Raw genomic sequence first — 21,343 nt, forward strand, 5'->3', positions numbered from 1 at the left:
CAGGTAGTTTGTCGTAATTACTCGGAATGATAGAACGTTACCATATGTTCTCTGCCTCAGGTCTGGTTGTTCAGTGCGCTTTTGTAGAAATGTGATTTATCTTGTTTGTCTTCAGCTGGCTGGAAGCTGAGTCCTGTGGTAGGAGCCATGTACAGCCCTGAGCTCTACACAGGTACAGCAGCAAGTCAGGATGCGTTAAGATAATGTTCAACTTTTGCTCTTGTTGTTAAGATATTCTCGCTTTTTTTTTTTTTTTTTAAATCAGTCCCAGGTTTTCCATACCCAACAGCAGCGGCAGCTGCTTCCACGGCAGCAGCGGCTGCGACCTTTCGCGGCGCCCATCTGCGGGGTCGTGCGCGGCCCGTCTACAGTGCAGTTAGAGCAGCGGTGCCACAACCTGCCATCCCCACCTACCCTGGGTAAACACACTTTTAAATGCATGTTTTTACATCAAATTTGATGTGAATGCTTTGTGTTTGATTATTTTGTATAAATGACACTGTAAGGCTTTGCAGAACTGAAATACCATTTCTTTGTATGTCCAATCTGGTGATAATTAGGGATGCTCCGATCAGGGTTTTATGCTGCCGATTCCGATACCGATCATCCATGAGTGAAATCGGCTGATACCGATCACATAGATTAACTGTACATTTTTCAATTTATTTATGATGAGTGGTATTGGCCAGGGCTGCCGTTAGACAATCATTACAAAAAAATTAACTTTTGGGTTTTTTTTGCCTTTACTTGTGTGAAGCCATTTTTGTACAATTTGACATAACCCTTTTATTTGATGCATGTTTTGGAGTAATACAAATACAGTATATGGGAAGTAAATTGTTCAATAAATAATTGTTTAGGTCAAGAAAACAAAATTAACAGAATAAAATAATATAAATACATATCTGTATTAAATAGAAATCTGTCCTGCTTAACTTAAAACAGAATACATTCAGTGTCCAGGTTCCAGGGCTCTCCAACTTTCATCACTATTAGAGCTGTCAACTATTTGTGTTTTATTTATGACTGGCAACATTTAAATTGTACACTACTTTATTTACCAAGCAGATCTCCACTCAAACAGTGTGGGTGTTGTCTGTACACCATTTTGTTGTCATTTGTCATTATATAAAAGGCCTAAAGTCTGAATTAAAAATAACTACAAAGAGTTGAAGCAAATATTCTTTGACCCTGTGGTGAGTTACTCAAAAATAGCTGCCCTGATAGAAGACCCCTGTGATAGTATCACCATCACTGGACACACTATGTGTTATGTTCATTAAAGGGATAGTTTGGATTTTTTGGGGCTAAGTCGCTGTTATTGGGCTACAATGCTGATGGGGATGTTATACAACTTCAGGTCAAAAAAGTGTGTCCCTTGTCGGCCCAATACGGACGTTGGCAACCCTACTTGACACAGCATACATGTAGAGTTTACCGCTGCTGTGATCGACTTTGAAAGGCATTTATCGGCACATTTGTTTGTTTTTTTTACGAAAATCATCCAATACTGATTGATGGCCAATTGATGGGGGCATCCCTAGTGATAATGACATGATCATCAGCTGGTTTCAATGAGAGCAGCTGAAGAAGTAACAGTAGTGGCACAATAGTGGTTAAATACAATGAGGTAGTATTGTTTTTCTTGCATGTTGCACGGTGTGTAATAACCTCTTTCTCTTCTCTCTTCACAATCTGTTCGGAAACTTTTCTCATTTCTCTCCCTGTGTTGTTCCCCGTATTGGCCACTTGTTGGCGCATCACACCATTCTTTTTCATTTCTACCCCCTCTCCTGGTTTGTTTCAACTCTCCACCACCACCACGCCTTTTTCTTTCCTCCTTTGCGCTCTCTCTCTATCTCTCTTAGCGTGATGGCCTATCAGGATGGTTTTTATGGTCCAGCTGATCTTTATGTAAGTATACATCTCACTCCGCCCACTACGTCACCCTTTGCTCTCTACGTTTTCACCCCTCTTGCCTGTGGGTTTTTCAGTGTGATGATGGCACGGATCAAAACCACAGAGATGTTTACTCTTGGGTGTTTAGCATCACTGAAAATCCTCATTATTACATTAAAACAATGTAGAGATGCTTGCACACTCATGAGTTGTTCTCCTGTAGGGTTTGCTTTCTGTGCATTTGTGAGTTGTGTCCCATTACAGTCATGAGTGCGTAATGGTGCGTGTGTGTGTGTGTGAGCGTGAACAGGTTGACAAGAGCTGTTTCTGTTCTCTCTGTAGACTAGTGTTTCAGGACATTAGTGGCAGATTGCCTCAGGTAGGGTTGACACTCTCTTTGCGCGAGCCAGTGTGCATCCTCCTCGTCTCCAATGACTGCGTGCTGCTAGACATTTTTTTGACCATCTGAGATTTGAGATGCCTTCTCTGTCCTCTTTTTACTAACTCACTGGATTCTGACAAGGGTGGAGTTGCGGAAGGGGGAGAACCTATTTCCACTAAGGGAGGTGGATGAACATGAGCAAGGCGAACCGGATTAGTCTCATGTTTACATTTTTTTTATTTTTAAATTAATGCATATTAAAAGTTGATTTTGTTTATTAGTGTGCAAATGAATTTGCACAATTTTTTGTCGCATGTTTGTTTTTATACAATGGTTTGAGGTCACTTTGAAAACCTTTAAAGAACATCAAGAAGATTATCTCACCAGTCCCGACATTGTGTTCACCTAGTAGTTGCACTGCATCATACTGAGTGTTTTGTGCAGATTTACTAAATAGCTCTAATAATACCAGGCATATATTAAGCCATTAATGATATTAAATATACATAATCCATCGTTTATCACAGTTGATTGGCTCCAGACCCGACTGTGAGAAGTGAATTTTTGCGAAGTAGGATTTCTTATTTATAAATGTAATATTTTTTTTGTTAAAGTAAAGAAAACCTGTTTACAAGCCTCTAAATGCGGTTTAAAACATTATTAGAGCCCTGTAGACATGAAATAACACCCCTATAGTCACCTTTACACTCGACTTACCCGGTATAGTAGACATAACGGTAAATAATCAATTTAAGTCACAAATAAGACTTGTGTTTGTGTGTGTTGCTACAAATGTGTCCCTAGGGGAGCTGAGTGTCGGGCGGACGGGAAGTGAGTGTTAGCTTGCCGTGGGTTTACTGCAGCAACAGTAACCTGTGTTTTTATTAGGGATTTTTATTAGAGATTCTTGTGCCTGTTGTGCGATAAATCAAACCTGCAATAAAAGCTTGTTGTTCCAGCGATCAAGTCTGGCGTTTGTGTGTCTCACCAAACATTACAGTAACATTACTGATACTGTTCAGAGCATTTTTGAATGAGTCTTCTGAATGCCTTATGTTTGTATTTGATTTCATTTAGTCATATTTATGCTTGAAAATGGTTAATTTAGGCAAACAGTACTTAAAAATTGCTTCAATATGCATATTTTCTGACTAATAGGCCGTTGGGCTGACTTCCTTGCAATAAAATAACAGCTCAGAAAAGGACGTAACTGTGGTTGAACACATTTCTAAGTAAAAAAAACAACACTGTAAGTGTATATGTTGATACGTTTGCCCCAGTCGCTTCAATCTGCCAGGGGTTTCACATATGTCACATGGGTAAATAGGTAAAAAGAATAGAAAAGAAAAATCCCCAAATTAAAGACAATGCAGGAGGAATTAGTGAGACAAGTGTAATCAGATGCCTGATTCAGACCCCTTCCAGGAGTCTCCCTGTGTGTTTCACTTGTGGCATGCTAACTCCAATCAGTGTCGGCATGCACACAAACTGTACGTACTTACAAGGCTGAGCTCCCTTATCTTTTAAAATTCCCCTTTTCCTCTCCTACACTTCTCCCATTCACTTTATTCCCTTCACTCTTTCAGTTCACCTCCTCTTCACCTACTTCTGTCTTACATTCTCTTCCTCTTTCCCTTCCCTGTGTTCCAGCCTCCCCCAAAACTGTTACGACGTGTGTGGTCTTGAATGCTGGGTGCGGGGGGGACTTGGTCGTGACTGATCTTTAGGCTAGCAGTGATGTGTTGTTGGAGGGATGTTTTCTCTAAGACACTGCTGTACATTAAAAGTTAGGGGAAAGCATGCTGTGTCTCTGGTTGGTTCTTCTGGCCACCTGAGGATGTTTTGAATGTGTGAGAGGGAATGTTTGCCCCTTTTTTGTAAATGCATACCTATAGTTATTTGTGTGTCCATGTAGTGTAAAAATGCCATCTCTTTGCTTTTCTTTAACTGTGTGTTTATGGTAGGGCGCATATACATAGCTTTTCTCCCTTCATGTCCAACTCCCTTTGGGAAAGATAACAAACACAATGCAATTTACACATTTTTTTGAGGGTTAGTCATGGAGGGAGAGATCCACGCTACATCCTTGTGAATGCTGCACCAAATTAGCCCATTTTACTGACTGTCTGCTTGGTAATCTTTCTCTTCACCTCACATTGTAACCCTGTAGTTCACTGCTAGCTTTTTAGGATGTGCAAGATGTAAAGCAAGATTTTTAATGAATGTCTTTTTCTGACCCCCACACACACACACACCACTTCTCCTTCTTGTTGCCCTCCTCTTGCTCACGGCCTCATCGTAGGGCGGCTACGCAGCGTACCGTTATGCTCAGCCTACAGCGGTAGCGACACCTGCAGCTGCGGCGGCAGCGGCAGCAGCTTATAGCGACAGGTGAGTGGGCCCACGTTTTCATAACTCTTTCTATATAGTGGTGTTTGTATTCTGATAAAAAAAGACTACCTAACCAAACAAGGTTAAACATTTCGACTTATTCATAATTTTTCCTGAACCCAGCCATTTTGCATGACAATTTTCTTGCTCTGCTGGCAGATTATTTTGTGGATTTTACTACATACTACTTGAAATAAGCCAAATTTTTACATCAAAATGATGTATTTAAAAATACAACATCATGAACTATTTATAGTTTTCACATTTGGAACTAAACTGTGTGTGTGCACGCGTTACAATTCCCCTACAATGCGTCTTCTGCACGCTATACTCCTCCACGCTCTTTCACTTCCTCCTTGCACGTAATGCATGCAAATGATGCATGCCGAGCTCTTATCAAATGCACTTCTCCCACCTTCTGGCCGTTTTTATGGCTTAAAATTGCATGAAAAGTCACCTTTTTATTGTGCACTTGCATCATCACTTCTTTTTGCCTCTTGCACAAAAAAATGTAAAAGACATATAAATACGCTTAAAAATACGCCTTTCCAAAACCTTATAAATAAGCCTGGTATTGAATGAATTAAATTTTAAAAAATTGTGCTTGTCCAGTCATATTTTTTCATTGTAGTTTTCTTTAAAGTCTCGTCTTGTTCTCGTAGACGCAATGTCGTGTAACGTCTCGTCTCGTAAGCTGGGTGTTTATCGTGACACCCCTATCTAACATGGTAAAAAAAAAAAAAAAAAGTCTAACATTTCTGCATTGTACTCACTAGGGGTGGGAATCTCTGGCCACCTCACGATTCGATGCGATTACGATTCAGAGGCCTCTGACGCCATATTAAAACGATTAACGATGCATCGGTTTTTGTGATTTTTCATGCATAATTTATTTTTACTCACTGTGTACTACTAAAACAAAGCATATTTGTAATGATCCACAATTAAAATAAACATGAAACAGATGAATTTACTTCCATTATCTTTTAATAATTGGAAGGGTACATCTACCAACATATTTCTCATTGCACAGAACCAGCAGAAAAAGTCAAGTACACAAGTAGCAGCATGTTTAAAATGAACAAACTTCAGCATATTCTGAGCAACCAACATAAAAAATCTGCCATTATTCACAAATAAATAATACATTTCTGAATTCAAACTAAAATCCTGAGCACAGAATCGCTGACAAAATAATATTTTTGCTTTATAGAAAAGTCCAAAACAGTTTTCATACAAAATATATTTAAATATTTCTGTACCAGTGGCTCTTATACAAGAATAATGCTTGCAGATGTCAGTATATTATGAATACCCCAAAAAACTAGGCTGCCCTTATTCACAATTGCAATGCGAGTGAAATAACGTTGCGATGGGACGTTGTGTGTGGGTTCCAAAGTGCTCCTTCTCAACAACCGAAAACGGCCACAAATCCTTTGCAATAAAAGTGTTTCAAGCAGAAACACTTTTCCCAGTTGGGTGGAAAATTTGCTATCACCTGCTCGATGGTTCTCTGGTTGGCAGCAACTTCAGCTAGCTCTTTTTCCTACTTGTTCGGGTGGAAACATGCTATGTGGTTCTCATATTTTTCGAGTTCCTAAAACATTTTAAGCTCGTATGACAAAGTTTGCATATTGTCTGGCTGTTGCCCTGCTCATTTTTACCTTCAACTACGTGAAACTACGTGCATCGCGATGCATCTAAGAATCGATTTATTCGAATCGAGTTATTTACAATATCTAAGTCACACAACAAATACTATTAATTATAAACTTTCACAAGTGGGATATAAATTTAGCTAGGTAGCAGGCACTGCAACATAGATCATAAGGACAACTGACAGTCACTTGTTACTAGGCAGGATTTGTTGAGCACATTTACCGTAGTCATCATTCAATTTTCTTTCAACCCTCCAAAAAAGCCTTCCATCAGTAATACATTGCCATATACAGTCACGCTTCACAATGCTGTTTTATATGAAACTTTGACCTGCCTAACAAAAGAGAGAGAAAGGACGGGGACAGACGATACGAGCATGAAGTGACTCCAGAAGCATGATGTGATATTAAAAATGCTGTTCTCTGAAAATCTGTTGGAAGAAAACATCAGCAAGCTGTCTTTCACCATGGTGTCATCTGCGTTCTTATTATTTACAGATAATGAGCTGTCTTGGCCCTTCTGAGTGCTGTTTCTTGACTTCATTTTAATGAAGAGTAGTATTTTGAGCTGTTGTTCTTTTTCCTTCCAAAAGCTACGGGAGAGTCTACACAGCTGACCCATACCATGCTGCACTCGCCCCAGCGGCCTATGGCGTCGGAGCCATGGTAAGTCTTTAGGAAGTCACGTGCATTTCATTTAAATCACGTGACCTAATAATACAGTCGCTCTGCGTTTATTGCAGGTAATTGGTTCCGGCTCCGACCGCAATAAGCAAATTTGCTCGATGTAGGATTCAATATTAATAAATGTAATATTTTTGTTGTTAGAGTATAGAAAACCTGTTTACATTCTAAAACGTTTTTAACATTATTAGAGCCCTGTAAAAATGAAATAACACCCCTATAGTCACCTTTTATACTCGTACTACCGAATGTAGTACACATGATTAGCAATAAGACATAATAACTCACCGTTAGCATTGGTAAAGTTCCTTGTTGTTATAGTATCTCAAACGTAATGTGGGTTGATCGTGCATGGCATTTAAAAAAAAAAAAGATCATCATCCTATCATCTATCCTCACTGTCACTTGATTGATGTATTCATGCCAGTCTGACGTGCATCAGGCATAGGCAGACATACACTTCGACAATACTGCAAGTTTTGTTTAGAAACACATTGTGCGCTGCTTGTGTGCAGGCAACGGCATCTCTGAAGTAACACAACAGACAGACGGGGCTTTAAAAATAGCAATGCTGTATACCGAGCTAAGTAATCAGACTCCAATTTATTTATCCTAAATGTAAGAATGGGTTTGAAATTGAATGAGAAGAAGGCCAAAATAAGCAGGCATAAACGTGCATATGAGGTAGGCAGTAATGTCCCGACCGGGGACCAAAAAACTGCCCCGCCCACCGGGTCGTTGCTTTCCCCCCCACCCCCCACCCTTGGGTAAGAGCAGGAAGGAAGGGGGTGGGTGGGTACCCTTCTTTGTGTTTCGATTATAGGCCCACTCATAGGCCCATGACCCATTTTTGAAAAAACATTTTTTAAGACTAAATCTTTTTTTAAGTTTGGTTTTTGGATCATTGAAATAACAACTGGTAGATTGCAGGAAAAATATAGGATATCATTCTTAGCTACTCATCAATTTGACTGCGTCATTAATCACCAGAATCTTAAAATTAGCATTGAAACTCCTTTGTCATTTGCTTACTTGATAGCAACCTTTGAGACACTTTTTTTTCCCTGCAACAATTAATCAATGAATGGACGATTAATCAATTATCCAATTAATCAACCATTTTGGTATTCGATTGTTATTGTCCACAGGCCACGCTGTACAGAGGAGGCTACAGTAGATTTACCCCCTACTAAGGACACTACAGTTCCCTGGGGCTCTTCCAGTCAATCCACCCCTGAAAGAGCTCCCTCTGTTGTTGTGGAAATGGACTGCACCCAGCTTGAAGTCACCCACCCAGAGAGGTCCCATGTTTCTTATATATGCTACCACAGAAATAGAGGAATGCTTTATCAAAGACTGATGGCCGGTGGCCTTTACATTACATTAAAAGAAAAAAAAAGGATTAAAAAAAAAAAAAGGCCACCTTCCCTACTGCACGGCTGTATTATAGTCCCCCCCCCCCCGTCACTCAACACTCAGCAGCACAACACTCTGGATGGAGCCCAGATGTTCTTCCAAATGCTGTTTTTGTTGACCTTTTAACCCTTTGTCAGTCATCTCTGACAATGACGTGCACGACAAACACAAGCAACGGTCACAAGCTAGAAAGTGCACCTGCGCAAAAAAAAAAAAAGCATTTTTGACCCTAAAACACCCACTGATGGATTCCATGATTCTTCCTGACTGGATAGTAGAGAAAGGAGAGGATTTCCATTCCCATTCCCACTGTGCTCCTGCGTAGGGACTCAACACGTGGCAGCTTGGAGACGTGTGAAAGCTGAGGGAGGGAGGGTAACTGGTGCCAGTCCTTACCTCAACTTTTCTTAGTAGAAACGTTGTACCTTTAAAATTGCTCATATGCAAAGAAATTAGTTTAGAGGCAAAGTTACCAAATTTCTAATGACTGTAATTATTCTCCCTTTAGTCATTCTTGGAAGCATTGTTTTGTTTGCCATCCGTTGCTCTTTACTGGCACAGCGTGTTCTCCCCAGAATTTAGTAGGAAGTGGTACAATTATTTTTAGGTTCAAAATACTATATTCCCTCATATTGTGGCGTTTATTTACTTAACTGCAGAGAGTACCGGGTGTCTTTTCAGTTTTATACAATTTTAAAATAATTTGACTTAATGACACCAATATACTGTACATATATATCCGTGTGCAGTAGATGCTGCAATATGTAACATTTTTTCCGTCCACTACTTACTATGTGGAATAAATCCAGTCTTACGCTCGCTTCCTCTTTAAAGTCCACAGCAAATTCCAGCTTTACAGATGCCATGTGTGCTCCGTAGGTCAGGGGTCAGCAACGTTTTTTCTTGTGAGAGCTACTTTTAGAAAATGAAAATGGCCACGAGCTACTCATTTTTGTAGAAACGATTTTCATACCTTTTTTCAACCCAAACAAATCAATTATGCTTGTTTTACCAAAACATTCACAAAATGCTGGTATCCACAACTCACATTTTATGTTTCAGAATACATTTCTTTCTAGTGTTCTCACATTATTAACTGAAAACCTGAATGAAAAGGCCTGTGGGCACCTCATGTGGTCGTGAGGGGCTACCTGGTGCCCGCGGGCACCACGTTGGTGACCCCTGCCGTAGGTGGTGTGTGTTGTAAAGACGTCCACCGCAACAAACAGTGGTGTCATTCATAGTAAAAGTCGGTACAGCAGCCCAGTGGCACCACTTTATGGGTAAAGAAGCATTCATTTGATTCAACGGCATCTATTAGAGGGGAGGCCACTATATGAGGAAATACAGTATGTTTTTCAAAGTCACTCCCAAAAGTGAACATTAATAATCTTGTTGATTTTTCTACTAATTCCATCATTTATTTTTAGTGTGAAATCCTGCTAAATTCTAATTGGAGTTCATCGAGGACGCACTGGGCTTAAGAAGAGAGAAACACATCTGTACAAGTTATATTTTGCCTCTTTATTCTATATCATAACACAATGTCACTACACTGTGTGAAATCACCTCAGCACACGCAAAAAAACAAAAAAAAACACTACACTGACAACACTCATTTCAGTTTTTTAGCTCTTGTAGAGATTTAGATATCCCCCCCCATGCTCCATCTTTTAATGAGCAAGTCCAACGTAAGCTGATTAAGTCTTCCTGGGGAAAAAATAAAATAAATAGTTGTTTTTGAGATGCAGAGATTTCTGGCAAGTTAATGAGAAACAAACATATTTAAATGCAAAACACCTTACTATTGTGCAAATTTCTATACTATTGTATTCTATATTTCCAAATGTGGCTTTTTTGGCTTTTGTTTTTTGTTCCAAAGATTTGTAGAAAGCACATTTTTCGGATTATATGTATAAATATATTATCTTTGTTAATGTCATAATCCTTGATGATCCTGTTGCTGTCTTGATTTACTTTGTTTTTTTTTTTTTTTTTATATCTGCAAGTGTTGTTTTTTCCTAAGACGGTGCAAGTTAAATCATTTTTAAAGAATTATTGAGTAAATGGTAAGTCATGCTGAGAGGTGACGTGAAGGTATGCATGAAACACTAGCAGACTGTTTATGAGGTAATTATTTAGCATGAGCCTTCATGAAAATAGATTTTTGTCCTTATGTCCATATATTTTCAGGTGAATGAGCAGCACTACTTTGCTTTTGCAGTGACTCCGTACATTTCAAGAGAGCACATCTGCACACATCAGGTGTGATTCTAAATTCTGTGTGTGGCAGATTTCTCCTTATTTTTTAATGTGCTGCTCGTACAATTATGTGCTGCTCACCAAGTAAGTCATTTCTTTTTTAAAAAGGATATCTTCATTGAGCTATAGAATGTGCTCTGGACTGATCAATGTTAAAAAAAAAAAAAAAAAAAAAAAAAAAGACTAGCCAAAGACGCTAACAGCAGTCCTGTGTGCATTCTACATTTCCAAGGCATGGACAAGCCAGCATGAATGATACTTGTCAAGTTAAAAAAAAAAAAAAAGACGAAAGTAGTTTTGCATGAGTCTTGTGTCTTTCATATTTGGCTTTTTGACTGAAAAGTCCATTTGCATCCTTCCTCAAATGAAAACCGTGATGAATGACAGGCAGCTAGCGGCCAGTGGACATAGTGTTCACGTTGTCATGGTTCTCCTGCCACTGTATTATAGTCATCAGAGAACGTGGCCCCTCTTCTTCTTCATGGTTGCTTTTTGTTCTCAATGACTTAGTTTGAGTCTCCCTTTGACTGCCATTATGTTGTTTTCTTTTTTGTTATTGAATGTCCATATAACATTTTATAAAAAATTGTTTTGTTGTGATAAGGCTCTCAGGTTCTTTTCTTGTTCAAGTTCTTCATTAAAGCTAATGTAAGGAATGGTTGCCCTCTAGACTCCTGGACCACTGGTATCTTCTGCTAACAAAACCCTAAGGGGGCCTCCGACCTGGGGTGCAGCAGCTAGAGGAAAAACATTTTTCAAAACTGAATTCAGTTATGCTTAAAGTTAAAATGAATCGATTTTTTTTTTGTTGTTCCTTAAGCACATCACATGCTCCGGAAAATACATTTTTCAGGCAGGAGTGGAGCCCAACTAACTTTGTTGCTGGAGGATAGGCTCACTTTGACCTAATCTATTGATGTGGATGTGTGTTGTGGATTTATACGCTAATCTGAACAGGAACCTTAGCACTAATACAACATCAGACATGATCCATCGATAGTATACACCAGACAGATTTTTTTTTATTATTATTTTATCACAGATACACAGTGGAACAAGTCAGAGTTCAGAATTTGCATTTTCAGGAAAAAAAATCCTTCTAAAGTTGCACAAAACTTTGGATTTTAAGCCGCTGTACAGTAAATAAAAGTTATATGGTTGTGACTCATGACTGGAACTTATTCATTCAATTCCTGTCATTTCCAATGGGGAAAAACTGCAAACAGCAACAAATGTTACAAATTTTAAGACCAGTTGAAAAATTGCAAGAATGTAAATTTTGCCTTTTTGGAACTGGAGGAGTCTTTAAGTAGAGCTTCGAAATGCAAAAAGAAGAAATGCGAGTGAGAGAAAAAAAAAAAGAGAAAGCAATTTATTGCAAACAAGCATTAAAGTGAAATGGGCTGTTCATCAGCTGATCAAACGTTTTAAGACCATAAAACCTGACACCACCTCTGAAATAGAAATAAAAAGGAATCGGTAATGAGTAGCTGTGCCATTCTTGTTAATCAGCTGAAAAATTGGTTTGGGCATGCGTGACACCAGTGTTTCCAGGAGGCTAGTGGGAATGTTGCTCCAGGTGGGAAAGATTCACTGGAGGGCATCCACCGTCTGGAACTGATGTACATTTTTGTAAAATTCCTTTGCCATCCATCCCCAAATGTTCTCAATTGGATTTAGATCAGGGGAGGGATGACCCCTGCAAGGTTTGTTAAGGTTGTTGTTAAGGTTGTTAAGGTTTATATATCGGGAGATAAATAGTTTAAATTGAAAAACCTTGAATTAAATTAGTATTAGCATTTATTACCACATAAACACACAAAAGTACTGGAAGTTGCCGCAGATAGACTACTACTGTATTTTTACCATTTTTTTTTCACCTCATATTTGGTCTCAAATGCTGATCCTATGTGGGAATGCATGAAGGTAAGTTTTGATGACTTATTGAGTGCTAATGTGCAAGTTAATTCATGCTAGCGCACTGCCTGTTGCCACACACGTCAAACAGCGACGTAATAATCTCTCTGGGAAAAAAGCTTGAACTGGTGGATGGTGGGTCGGTATTCATTTTGTGCTTTTAATTTGATGTTATTCATGTCTTAGTTTTACACGATACACAATAAATAAGATGCATTAAATTAGATAGCTATAATGTACGACCCCCCTCCCCCTGTCCGTGGGTCAAAAAAGGTTGGGGACCACTGCTGTACAGTATTAAGATATTACGTAGTTGTACACATACTGTAGCATAAAAAGGTCATATGGTGGCATTTAAATCCTAAATTGGCCGCTGGAGGGCAGCAAAGGCAATGAAAGCGCTTGATAAGTCAAGTTGAATAAAGTCTCTTCGTGGACTGCTCATTAAACATCGTGCACCTTTATAGCAATAAGTTCAGCTTTAATTTGTGTCCACGTGACCAAACCATACTTTTAATGGTGAATTTTCATAAATTTTGCTTCTTTGAGTGGTTGAAGCATGCCAAATTGAATCACTTTTGCATCATGGTATGCAACAGTACTGATTCGTGCTTTACTTGAAGTTCAGCTTGCAGCCCCTGTGCAAAATGCTGCCTGTGAATGTTGCGTGAAAAACTTGGGACTGACTGACATTGTCGCAGATCACATAAAACACCACAAGACACTCCTTTGGGAACAGATCTTTATTGACTGTGGCTGCCATTGCTGCAGGTTGACACGCATGTGTCTAGTAGCTCATAAAAATAAATACATATCTTTCAACACCAGCTGTACAATAAGTAAATCATGCTCAAGGTGGGGGGGTCATGGAGCAATAACGGCAGGAAAAGGGAAGGAGGTACGGGAAGCACTGGTGATAAAAAATGATCACAGGTGCTAAGAACATGTAGTCCATTAAAGATGCATCTAAAAGTGCAACGTGTCCAGTGAAGCATATACTACTGTAGTATTGCGGTATATATATGTACTGTATGGATGCATCACTATTATATGGTAACTTAGCATTAGTTTGGGCTACCCAAATTTCCTCAAGATTACATTTTGTGCCTAAGATGCCATGAGGTAGTTTGGTAATAGCGGGGAGGTGGTAGAGAGAGTGTAGGGTTCAAGCGGAGAACAGGTTTCAGGTAAATCCGAGCAGAGAGGAATGACACTCATGGAGGAGGCGTTCTAGACAATTCCGTATTTGGCCAGGTCACTGAGCTCCATGTCACCAAAGGCCTCCCAAGGACAGACCACCGTGATGTCTGTGCCCAGACCCTCCATGCCGGGAATGTCATCTCCAAATCTGCACAAAGAAGACATGCATCACGAGTGCACCGGGACAGGTACACACACACACTTTCTATGGACAACCTGCAGTCTACAAGTACTCACCCCTTCTGGCCTGGCTTAGGGGCCTTGCTCTTGAACGTGCGAGTGGTCCTCTGCTTGAACTTGGGGGGCGCCTTCTTGTCGGCGGGGGTTGCAACTGCAGTGTCTGCCATCGTTATTTGCTGAAAACACAAGTTAAGAAGTGCTTAAGTGCTTTTCCTCTAAAGCTGTTTGGGATGATCTCACCTGCACATGAAGTGGTCTTAAGTGTGTGTGTGTTCCACAAAGCTATTTTTAACACTCTGGCTTTAAAGATTACTGGGACACATTGTACAAGTCAACACCAGAATAGCTACAATTCACCTACTTCCTCACACACACACACACACACCTTCTCGTTTCCATGTTTTTTGAGGACCATATTTTTTATCGTCACTTGTGAGTACCACCCTTTCTAAAGGTGCTACAAGGATGAAAAAAATCAGGTACTCTAACCACATTTTTATAAGCTTATACACGACTTCAAATATCTAAATTGTTGACGTAATGAATTTTCTCGTGCTATGTGGGGACATAAAAAAAATCAAGAAAACACGGTTAATGGGGACCTCATTAACATAATATTTGCATACTTCACACCAAGTCCAATGTGATTAGTGGGGACTTTGCAACAAGTATATTACCAATGTGATTTGAAGGGACTTTGCAACAAATATATTACCAATGACATGTTCAGATTGTCACATATATTAAAAAGGTTTTTGATCAAGAGATCAAGAAATCAACTATTACTATCACATTTCAGATTTCAGATTTAAACGTTGAATGGACAATAATGCAACAACTATGCATTCATTTGTGCTCTGATGTCAGCAGTGTAAGTGTTTTGCTCCAGCAACTTCAGATGTAGGATGTACTGGTCACAGGTCATATTGTCTGTGGATGAAAACTGTGGATAAAACTGATTCTTCAATATTTTCACAAAGAGTGTGTACCCAGACTCTGGTGGAAGGTGTGTTGTGGGGACCCCGTAAATGTCCAAAATACCCTCTTTATTAAAAAGGAAAAAATATTCCTGTGAAGTTTAAATTATGCTACAAGTATTGCACGATCACTACATTTCAACATATATTACATAGAACATCTTTGTGTACTTGTACGCAATAGATTGGGGGCACACACTGGTGAAATGTCTTCTAAACGTTTATTATGTAGGAAAATGTTTACTGTGCTGGAAATGTACTTGCACCCTAAGGTGTTTAACATACTACATTTAGAAGTTTACTGCAAGTGCAGTACTTGAGCAGAATTTTAAACTTCACAGGGATTTTTTCTTGGTTTATGATCTATGTAGTCTGGGCCTTGACGGCGTCCCCACAACACACCTTTGACAAGAGTTTGACCTGACCCTGTGTGTGAAACCTGTGGATGAAACTGATTCTCCAATTTTTCACAGAGTGTGTACCCAGACTCTGGTGGAAGGTGTGTTGTGGGGACCCCGTAAATGTCCAAAATACCCTGTTTATTAACAAGGAAAAAATATTCCTGTGAAGTTTGAATTATGCTCCAAGTATTGCACGATCACTACATTTCTACATATATTACATTTACAATCTTTGTGTACTTGTACGCAGTAGATTGGGGGCACACATTGGTGAAATGTCTTCTAAACGTTTGTTATGTGGGAAAATGTTTGTTGTTCTGACAATGTACTTGCACCCTAAGTTGTTTAACATACTACATTTAGAAGTTTACTGCAAGTGCAGTACTTGAGCAGAATTTTAAACTTCACAGGGATTTTTTTCTTGGTTTATCATCAATGTAGTCTGGGCCTTGACGGCGTCCCCACAACACACCTTTGACAAGAGTTTGACCTGACCCTGTGTGTGAAACCTGTGGATGAAACTGATTCTCCAATTTTTCACAAAGAGTGTGTACCCAGACTCTGGTGGAAGGTGTGTTGTGGGGACCCCGTAAATGTCCAAAATACCCTGTTAATTAACAAGGAAAAAATATTCCTGTGAAGTTTAAATTATGCTCCAAGTATTGCACGATCACTACATTTCTACATATATTACATAGAACATCTTTGTGTACTTGTTCGCAGTAGATTGGGGGCACACACTGGTGAAATGTCTTCTCAACGTTTGTTATGTGGGACAATGTTTGTTGTGCTGGCAATGTACTTGCACCCTAAGGTGTTTAACATACTACATTTAGAAGTTGAGTGCAAGTGCAGTACTTGAGCAGAATTTTAAACCCAACAGGGATTTTTTTCTTGGTTTATCATCAATGTAGTCTGGGCCTTGACGGCGTCCCCACAACACATCTTTGACAAGAGTTTGACCTGACCCTGTGTGTGAAACCTGTGGATGAAACTGATTCTCCAATTTTTCACAAAGAGTGTGTACCCAGACTCTGGTGGAAGGTGTGTTGTGGGGACCCCGTAAATGTCCAAAATACCCTGTTTATTAACAAGGAAAAAATATTCCTGTGAAGTTTAAATTATGCTCCAAGTATTGCACGATCACTACATTTCTACATATATTACATTTACAATCTTTGTGTACTTGTTTGCAGTAGATTGGGGGCACACACTGGTGAAATGTCTTCTCAACGTTTGTTATGTGGGAAAATGTTTGCTGTGCTGGCAATGTACTTGCACCCTAAGGTGTTTAACATACTACATTTAGAAGTTGAGTGCAAGTGCAGTACTTGAGCAGAATTTTAAACTTCACAGGGATTTTTTTCTTGGTTTATCATCAATGTAGTCTGGGCCTTGACGGCGTCCCCACAACACACATTCGACAAGAATTTGACCTGACCCTGTGTGTGAAAACTGTGGATGAAACTGATTCTCCAATATTTTCACAAAGAGTGTGTACCCAGACTCTGGTGGAAGGTGTGTTGTGGGGACGCCGTAAATGTCCAAAATACACTGTTTATTAACAAGGAAAAAATATTCCTGTGAAGTTTAAATTATGCTACAAGTATTGCACGATCACTACATTTCTACATATATTACATAGAACATCTTTGTGTACTTGTTCGCAGTAGATTGGGGGCACACACTGGTGAAATGTCTTCTAAACGTTTGTTATGTGGGAAAATGTTTGTTGTGATGGCAATGTACTTGTACACTAAGGTGTTTAACATACTACATTTAGAGGTTGTGTGCAAGTGCAGTACTTGAGCAGAATTTTAAACTTCACAGGGATTTTTTTTTTTGGTTTGTCATCAATGTAGTCTGGGCCTTGACGGTGTCCCCACAACACACCTTCAACACACCGAGTGCATATATTATTCGATATATTACATTGAACCTCTTTGTGTACTTGTCTTAAACTGGCTATGACATGTAGTTTTAAACTGTTGTAAAGTTGGAGTGCATAATCTTGAGAAGTATCTATTTTTGGCCCTCATGTCTTTGTTTTTTTAACAGTCTATCAACATACAGGAGAAGGCCAAAAACATACACACCTCTCAAGATTATGCACTCCCCTGCTGCAGCAAGCTAGCTGCACTAACTATAACTTTCCTGTAAGTTGAATGACAGTTGAACACTTATTCAGGTAATTCTAATTTGTCACACAAATGCACTTACCTTGTGTCACACAAATTCTTGACTTGTAAATTCTTCTATAATCATTCCTTATGGGGACCAGGAAGTGGGCGGCACCCAACCATTTATGGAAAAGTGTGTGTGGAGAGCGAGTGTGTGCAGTACCAGCCACAAACTACTGGGGGAGCTTGTGGGCATGCCACACACACACACAGCCATTGAAAACCATGTGTTGTGGGCCAATGCTAAAAACCACACGGGCACCTTCAGAACAGCTTCTGGGTTAATTTAATACCATTTTCTTTATGGGGACCTGATTTTTGGTCCCCATACCGAAATCGGTCCCCATGACGTGACTGTGTAAACAGATCTTTGTCCCCACACACACACACACACACACACACACACGGGTTAAGGTGGTTTGCGTATCGGACAACTAATTGAAGTCTTTTTTTAATCTGACATTTCTTGTGTTGCAGAAAAGTGCTCTTCCACATGGATTACAACGTGATGGTGCTTTTCAACAGGTAAATAACTCTGAGTTTCAGTTTATTGTGAAAGTCTAACAGGTCCAATTTTCTACATATGTTACCTGATTTCATTTGGAAATTGGCCGTTTTTCATGACTTTTTCACTGATTTGACGAAAGTTGCTGGCCTTGTTTTGGATCAGTCCAAGTTTCCCAGACATTAACACAAACTGAATAAGTTTTCCTCCTGCAAATCACTGATATTTGAGTTCGGGTTAGGTTTACTATTTTACTAACCATGTGCAGATGAATGCAGACAGAAGTGTGAAGCATGTGTTGCATTCAGTTAGATCAGAGGCCCGCAAAGTCACATTTTGCGGCCCGCGACTTGACAGGAAAGACTACTGTAAATGCGTCCCGCAAGGGCTAAGTCAGGGGTCTCAAACTCATGGCCCGTGGGCCATTTGCAGCCCACCGAGTCACATTTTGCAGCCCGCGACTTGTCTTCAAAGATTACAGTAATACGGCCTGCGACAAGCCAGTGTTACTCGCAGGATGCACACATAAGCCTACACTGAACTAAGAGTGAGTGAGTCACTCAAAAAATGTGGTAACAAAATTCCACCCATTTTCTAAACCCCCTGTCTTCACGGGTCACGAGTAAGCTGGAGCCTATCCCAGCTGAAAGCAGCAAAATATCAATAGTGAAATTACTTCTTTGTTTGATTCACCCTATTACTGTATCAAGATATTATTGTTATTGTGAGCCTCGTATCGCGTGTCGTATCGTTAGGTACCTCGAGATTCCCAGCCCTGCTCCCAATACTTGATGCGGCCCAGCCTCACTCAGACTCTACCTCCAGCGGCCCCCAGGTAAATTGTGTTTAAGACCCCTGAATTAGATAATGAATTCAATCTGTGTTTAATCAATATACCTTTATTTGTTTAATGGTTCAAAACTAGTAATAAACACAAAGTAAAATAAGACTTTTTATATTTTTTTCCCAAAGTAAAAATAAACCCTCAAAAATGTATTGTAATCATTTAGAAAAGTATCTTTACTTTTTATTCAATAGCTACTATCTGCTTAATATACTATTACTACTAGTGATGTCAATGTTATATTGATATACGAATAATATCTATAATATCAAACTGTGAGTAATTGTTGAGATATGGAAAAGAGGTAGAATTAAATCAGCTCTTTTCCAATATAAACATTTTTTTGTGCTTAGTAAAATACTAAATACATATAAAAAAAGTAAAAAAAAATGTAAGGTAAATAACAATTACTAAAAATATTAGGCGACGTAAGCCTTCTATTTTTTTTTTTTTAGTAAATTAAGGAAAAACGTGCAATTATCTGAATGCTGACATGAAATATTTCAAATAAAAGGTAACATACAGATACACATTAATTTAAGGCAACTATGTTTATGTATAAATTTGAATGGAATAAAATTCTAAAGTGATAAAAAGGTATGTGCCGCTAACATAGTCTCCAAGTGTCACTTAATGCTGGAAGAAGAAAGTGTCTTCTTACCTGCTGATGCTGAGTGTCTCACTTCTTTCTTTTCTGGCGTCTTACTTTGCGTCTCTGTGCCGTTTGGTCTGCTCTCATCTCTTTTATACTGGCAGCGCTAATCCCCCTCACAGGTACGTGTCCCACCTCAGCGTTCACACCCTGGCTCCATAATTGACCTCAAGGTTATTTTAGTTTGCAGGGTGAGGGGTGGGTGTCCATGTGAGAACACTGGCTGGACATTCTTACATAAGGAAGTATGGACAGTAACGCTCAACAAACAGCTACTGTACACTGAACAATGCCAGTGTTTGATCAATGTGTCAGAATTACTCTTGAATACAAAATAATATTATGTACCACATAAGGGGGGGGTCCAACCTTTTTAAACCCCGGGCCACATATAGAAAAATACAAGGATGTTTACTTCAATACATGCTAAAAATTCATACATAGATACGCTAAACTGGGGGTGTCCAAACCTTTTTTTCCACTGAGGGCCACACACTGAAAAATCAAAGGATCCGGGGCACTTTGATATTGTACACTTTGTAAACCAACCCGGCCGCACGGTGGCCAAGTGGTTAGCATGTTGGCCACACAGTCAGGAGAAGATCTGGGTTCAAATCTCTATTGGGCTTTTCTGTGTGGAGTTCATGTGTGGGTTTTCTCCGGGTACTCCGGTTTCCTCCCACATTCCAAAAACATGCATGTTAGGTTCATTGGAGACTCTAAATTGCCCATAGGTATGAATGTGAGTGTGAATGGTTGTTTGTCTATATGTGCCCTCCCATTGGCTGCCGACCAGCCCAAGGTTTTCCCCGAAGTCAGCTGGGATAGGCTCCAGCATACCTGCGACCCCGGTGAGGATAAGTGGCATAGAAAATGGATGGATGGTAAACCAACCCATGTTATTATATCGTTAAAGAAAAAAGGTGACATTAATTAAGTATTATTAATATAAACTTTTTCTCATGACATGATGACTTTTAAACAAAACATCCTTTTTTTCTTTAATATTTCAACTTTATGCTTATAATATTAAATATATTTTTTCATAATATTTTTCTCATAAAATTATGACATTTTTGTTAAAAGATTGTTAGAAGAGTATAACTTTATTCTCCTAATATTTTGACATCATTCTCAAAAAATTACTGCTCTTTTTTTTATGTGTCAAGGGCTGTTAAAAAAACAGCTGCAGGCCGCTTTGGACACCCCTGTCCTATGTGCAATGAAAGACAGGAGCCGGTTTGCGTCGTTGGGAGCCAATTGGGAGCTGATGAGTTTTTTCCCCTTATTTTTTTCTGTTAAACGCGAATGTCATTGGCTGTGGTGCTCTTAGAGCCGCATGAAGAGATTTGACCTATTTTGACCTAATTTGTCTAAAATAAACATTTTATGTCATGTATGTTTTACATTAGTTATTCATTTTACACAATACATATCATTTTGGTAATAGATGAATTCAAGGCAACACAAAAAATCTGAGGAGCCACTTGGGAGCCAAAAGAGACGGCTCTTTTTAGTGAACTTAGCCAAAAGAACCCGCTCTCTAAAAAGAGCCAAAATTTCCATCACTAATCTCCAACTCCAAACGAACACGTCTGTAGTCCATTCGTCATCGCAACGGCACTTCCTCATTGTCACTAGACAGACTGCGAGATGCATTCACGGACATTCGGAACATCACAACAACGTCTTTATTAAGCGTGTATGGGTGGTCTAAATAAACACACATGCAAAGAAAAACAATAAGTGGATATTCTTATCACTCACTTTGTAACTCGGAATGCGGAGGTACAAT

At 39.3% G+C, this 21,343-nt stretch overlaps 2 protein-coding genes across 7 annotated transcripts in view; one reads left to right on the forward strand and one right to left on the reverse strand.

The window, feature by feature from the left end:
- LOC129182231 (RNA binding protein fox-1 homolog 2-like) overlaps window positions 1-11,295 on the forward strand; it is a 48,034-nt gene extending 36,739 nt beyond the window's left edge. For 3 of the 6 annotated variants that reach the window (XR_008570598.1, XR_008570597.1, XR_008570599.1), the window contains 4 exons: window positions 116-172; window positions 266-419; window positions 1,869-4,672; window positions 6,924-6,992. Coding sequence is in view for 3 of the 6 variants with exons in the window: in XM_054778062.1 (XP_054634037.1) it covers window positions 116-172; window positions 266-419; window positions 1,869-1,914; window positions 4,584-4,672; window positions 6,924-6,996; window positions 8,163-8,207 (464 nt within the window). In the remaining 3 variants the exon portion in view is untranslated. Of the gene's footprint in view, window positions 1-115; window positions 173-265; window positions 420-1,868; window positions 4,673-6,923; window positions 6,997-8,162 lie in introns of those variants that run through there. The other 3 variants (XM_054778062.1, XM_054778061.1, XM_054778063.1) reach the window with 2 other exon arrangements.
- Window positions 11,296-13,333: 2,038 nt separating this feature from the next.
- Window positions 13,334-19,695, reverse strand: LOC129182232 (retinal cone rhodopsin-sensitive cGMP 3',5'-cyclic phosphodiesterase subunit gamma-like). Its single transcript, XM_054778065.1, has 3 exons — window positions 19,558-19,695; window positions 14,047-14,165; window positions 13,334-13,957 (listed from the first exon to the last, which is right to left on the reverse strand). The coding sequence occupies exons 2-3, from the start codon at window positions 14,154-14,156 to the stop codon at window positions 13,840-13,842; spliced, it is 228 nt and encodes a 75-aa protein (XP_054634040.1). The 5' UTR covers window positions 14,157-14,165; window positions 19,558-19,695; the 3' UTR covers window positions 13,334-13,839.
- Window positions 19,696-21,343: the final 1,648 nt, after the last annotated feature.

This window comes from Dunckerocampus dactyliophorus, chromosome 6 (assembly GCF_027744805.1).
Source record: "Dunckerocampus dactyliophorus isolate RoL2022-P2 chromosome 6, RoL_Ddac_1.1, whole genome shotgun sequence".
Classification (NCBI taxonomy): Eukaryota; Metazoa; Chordata; class Actinopteri; order Syngnathiformes; family Syngnathidae; genus Dunckerocampus; species Dunckerocampus dactyliophorus.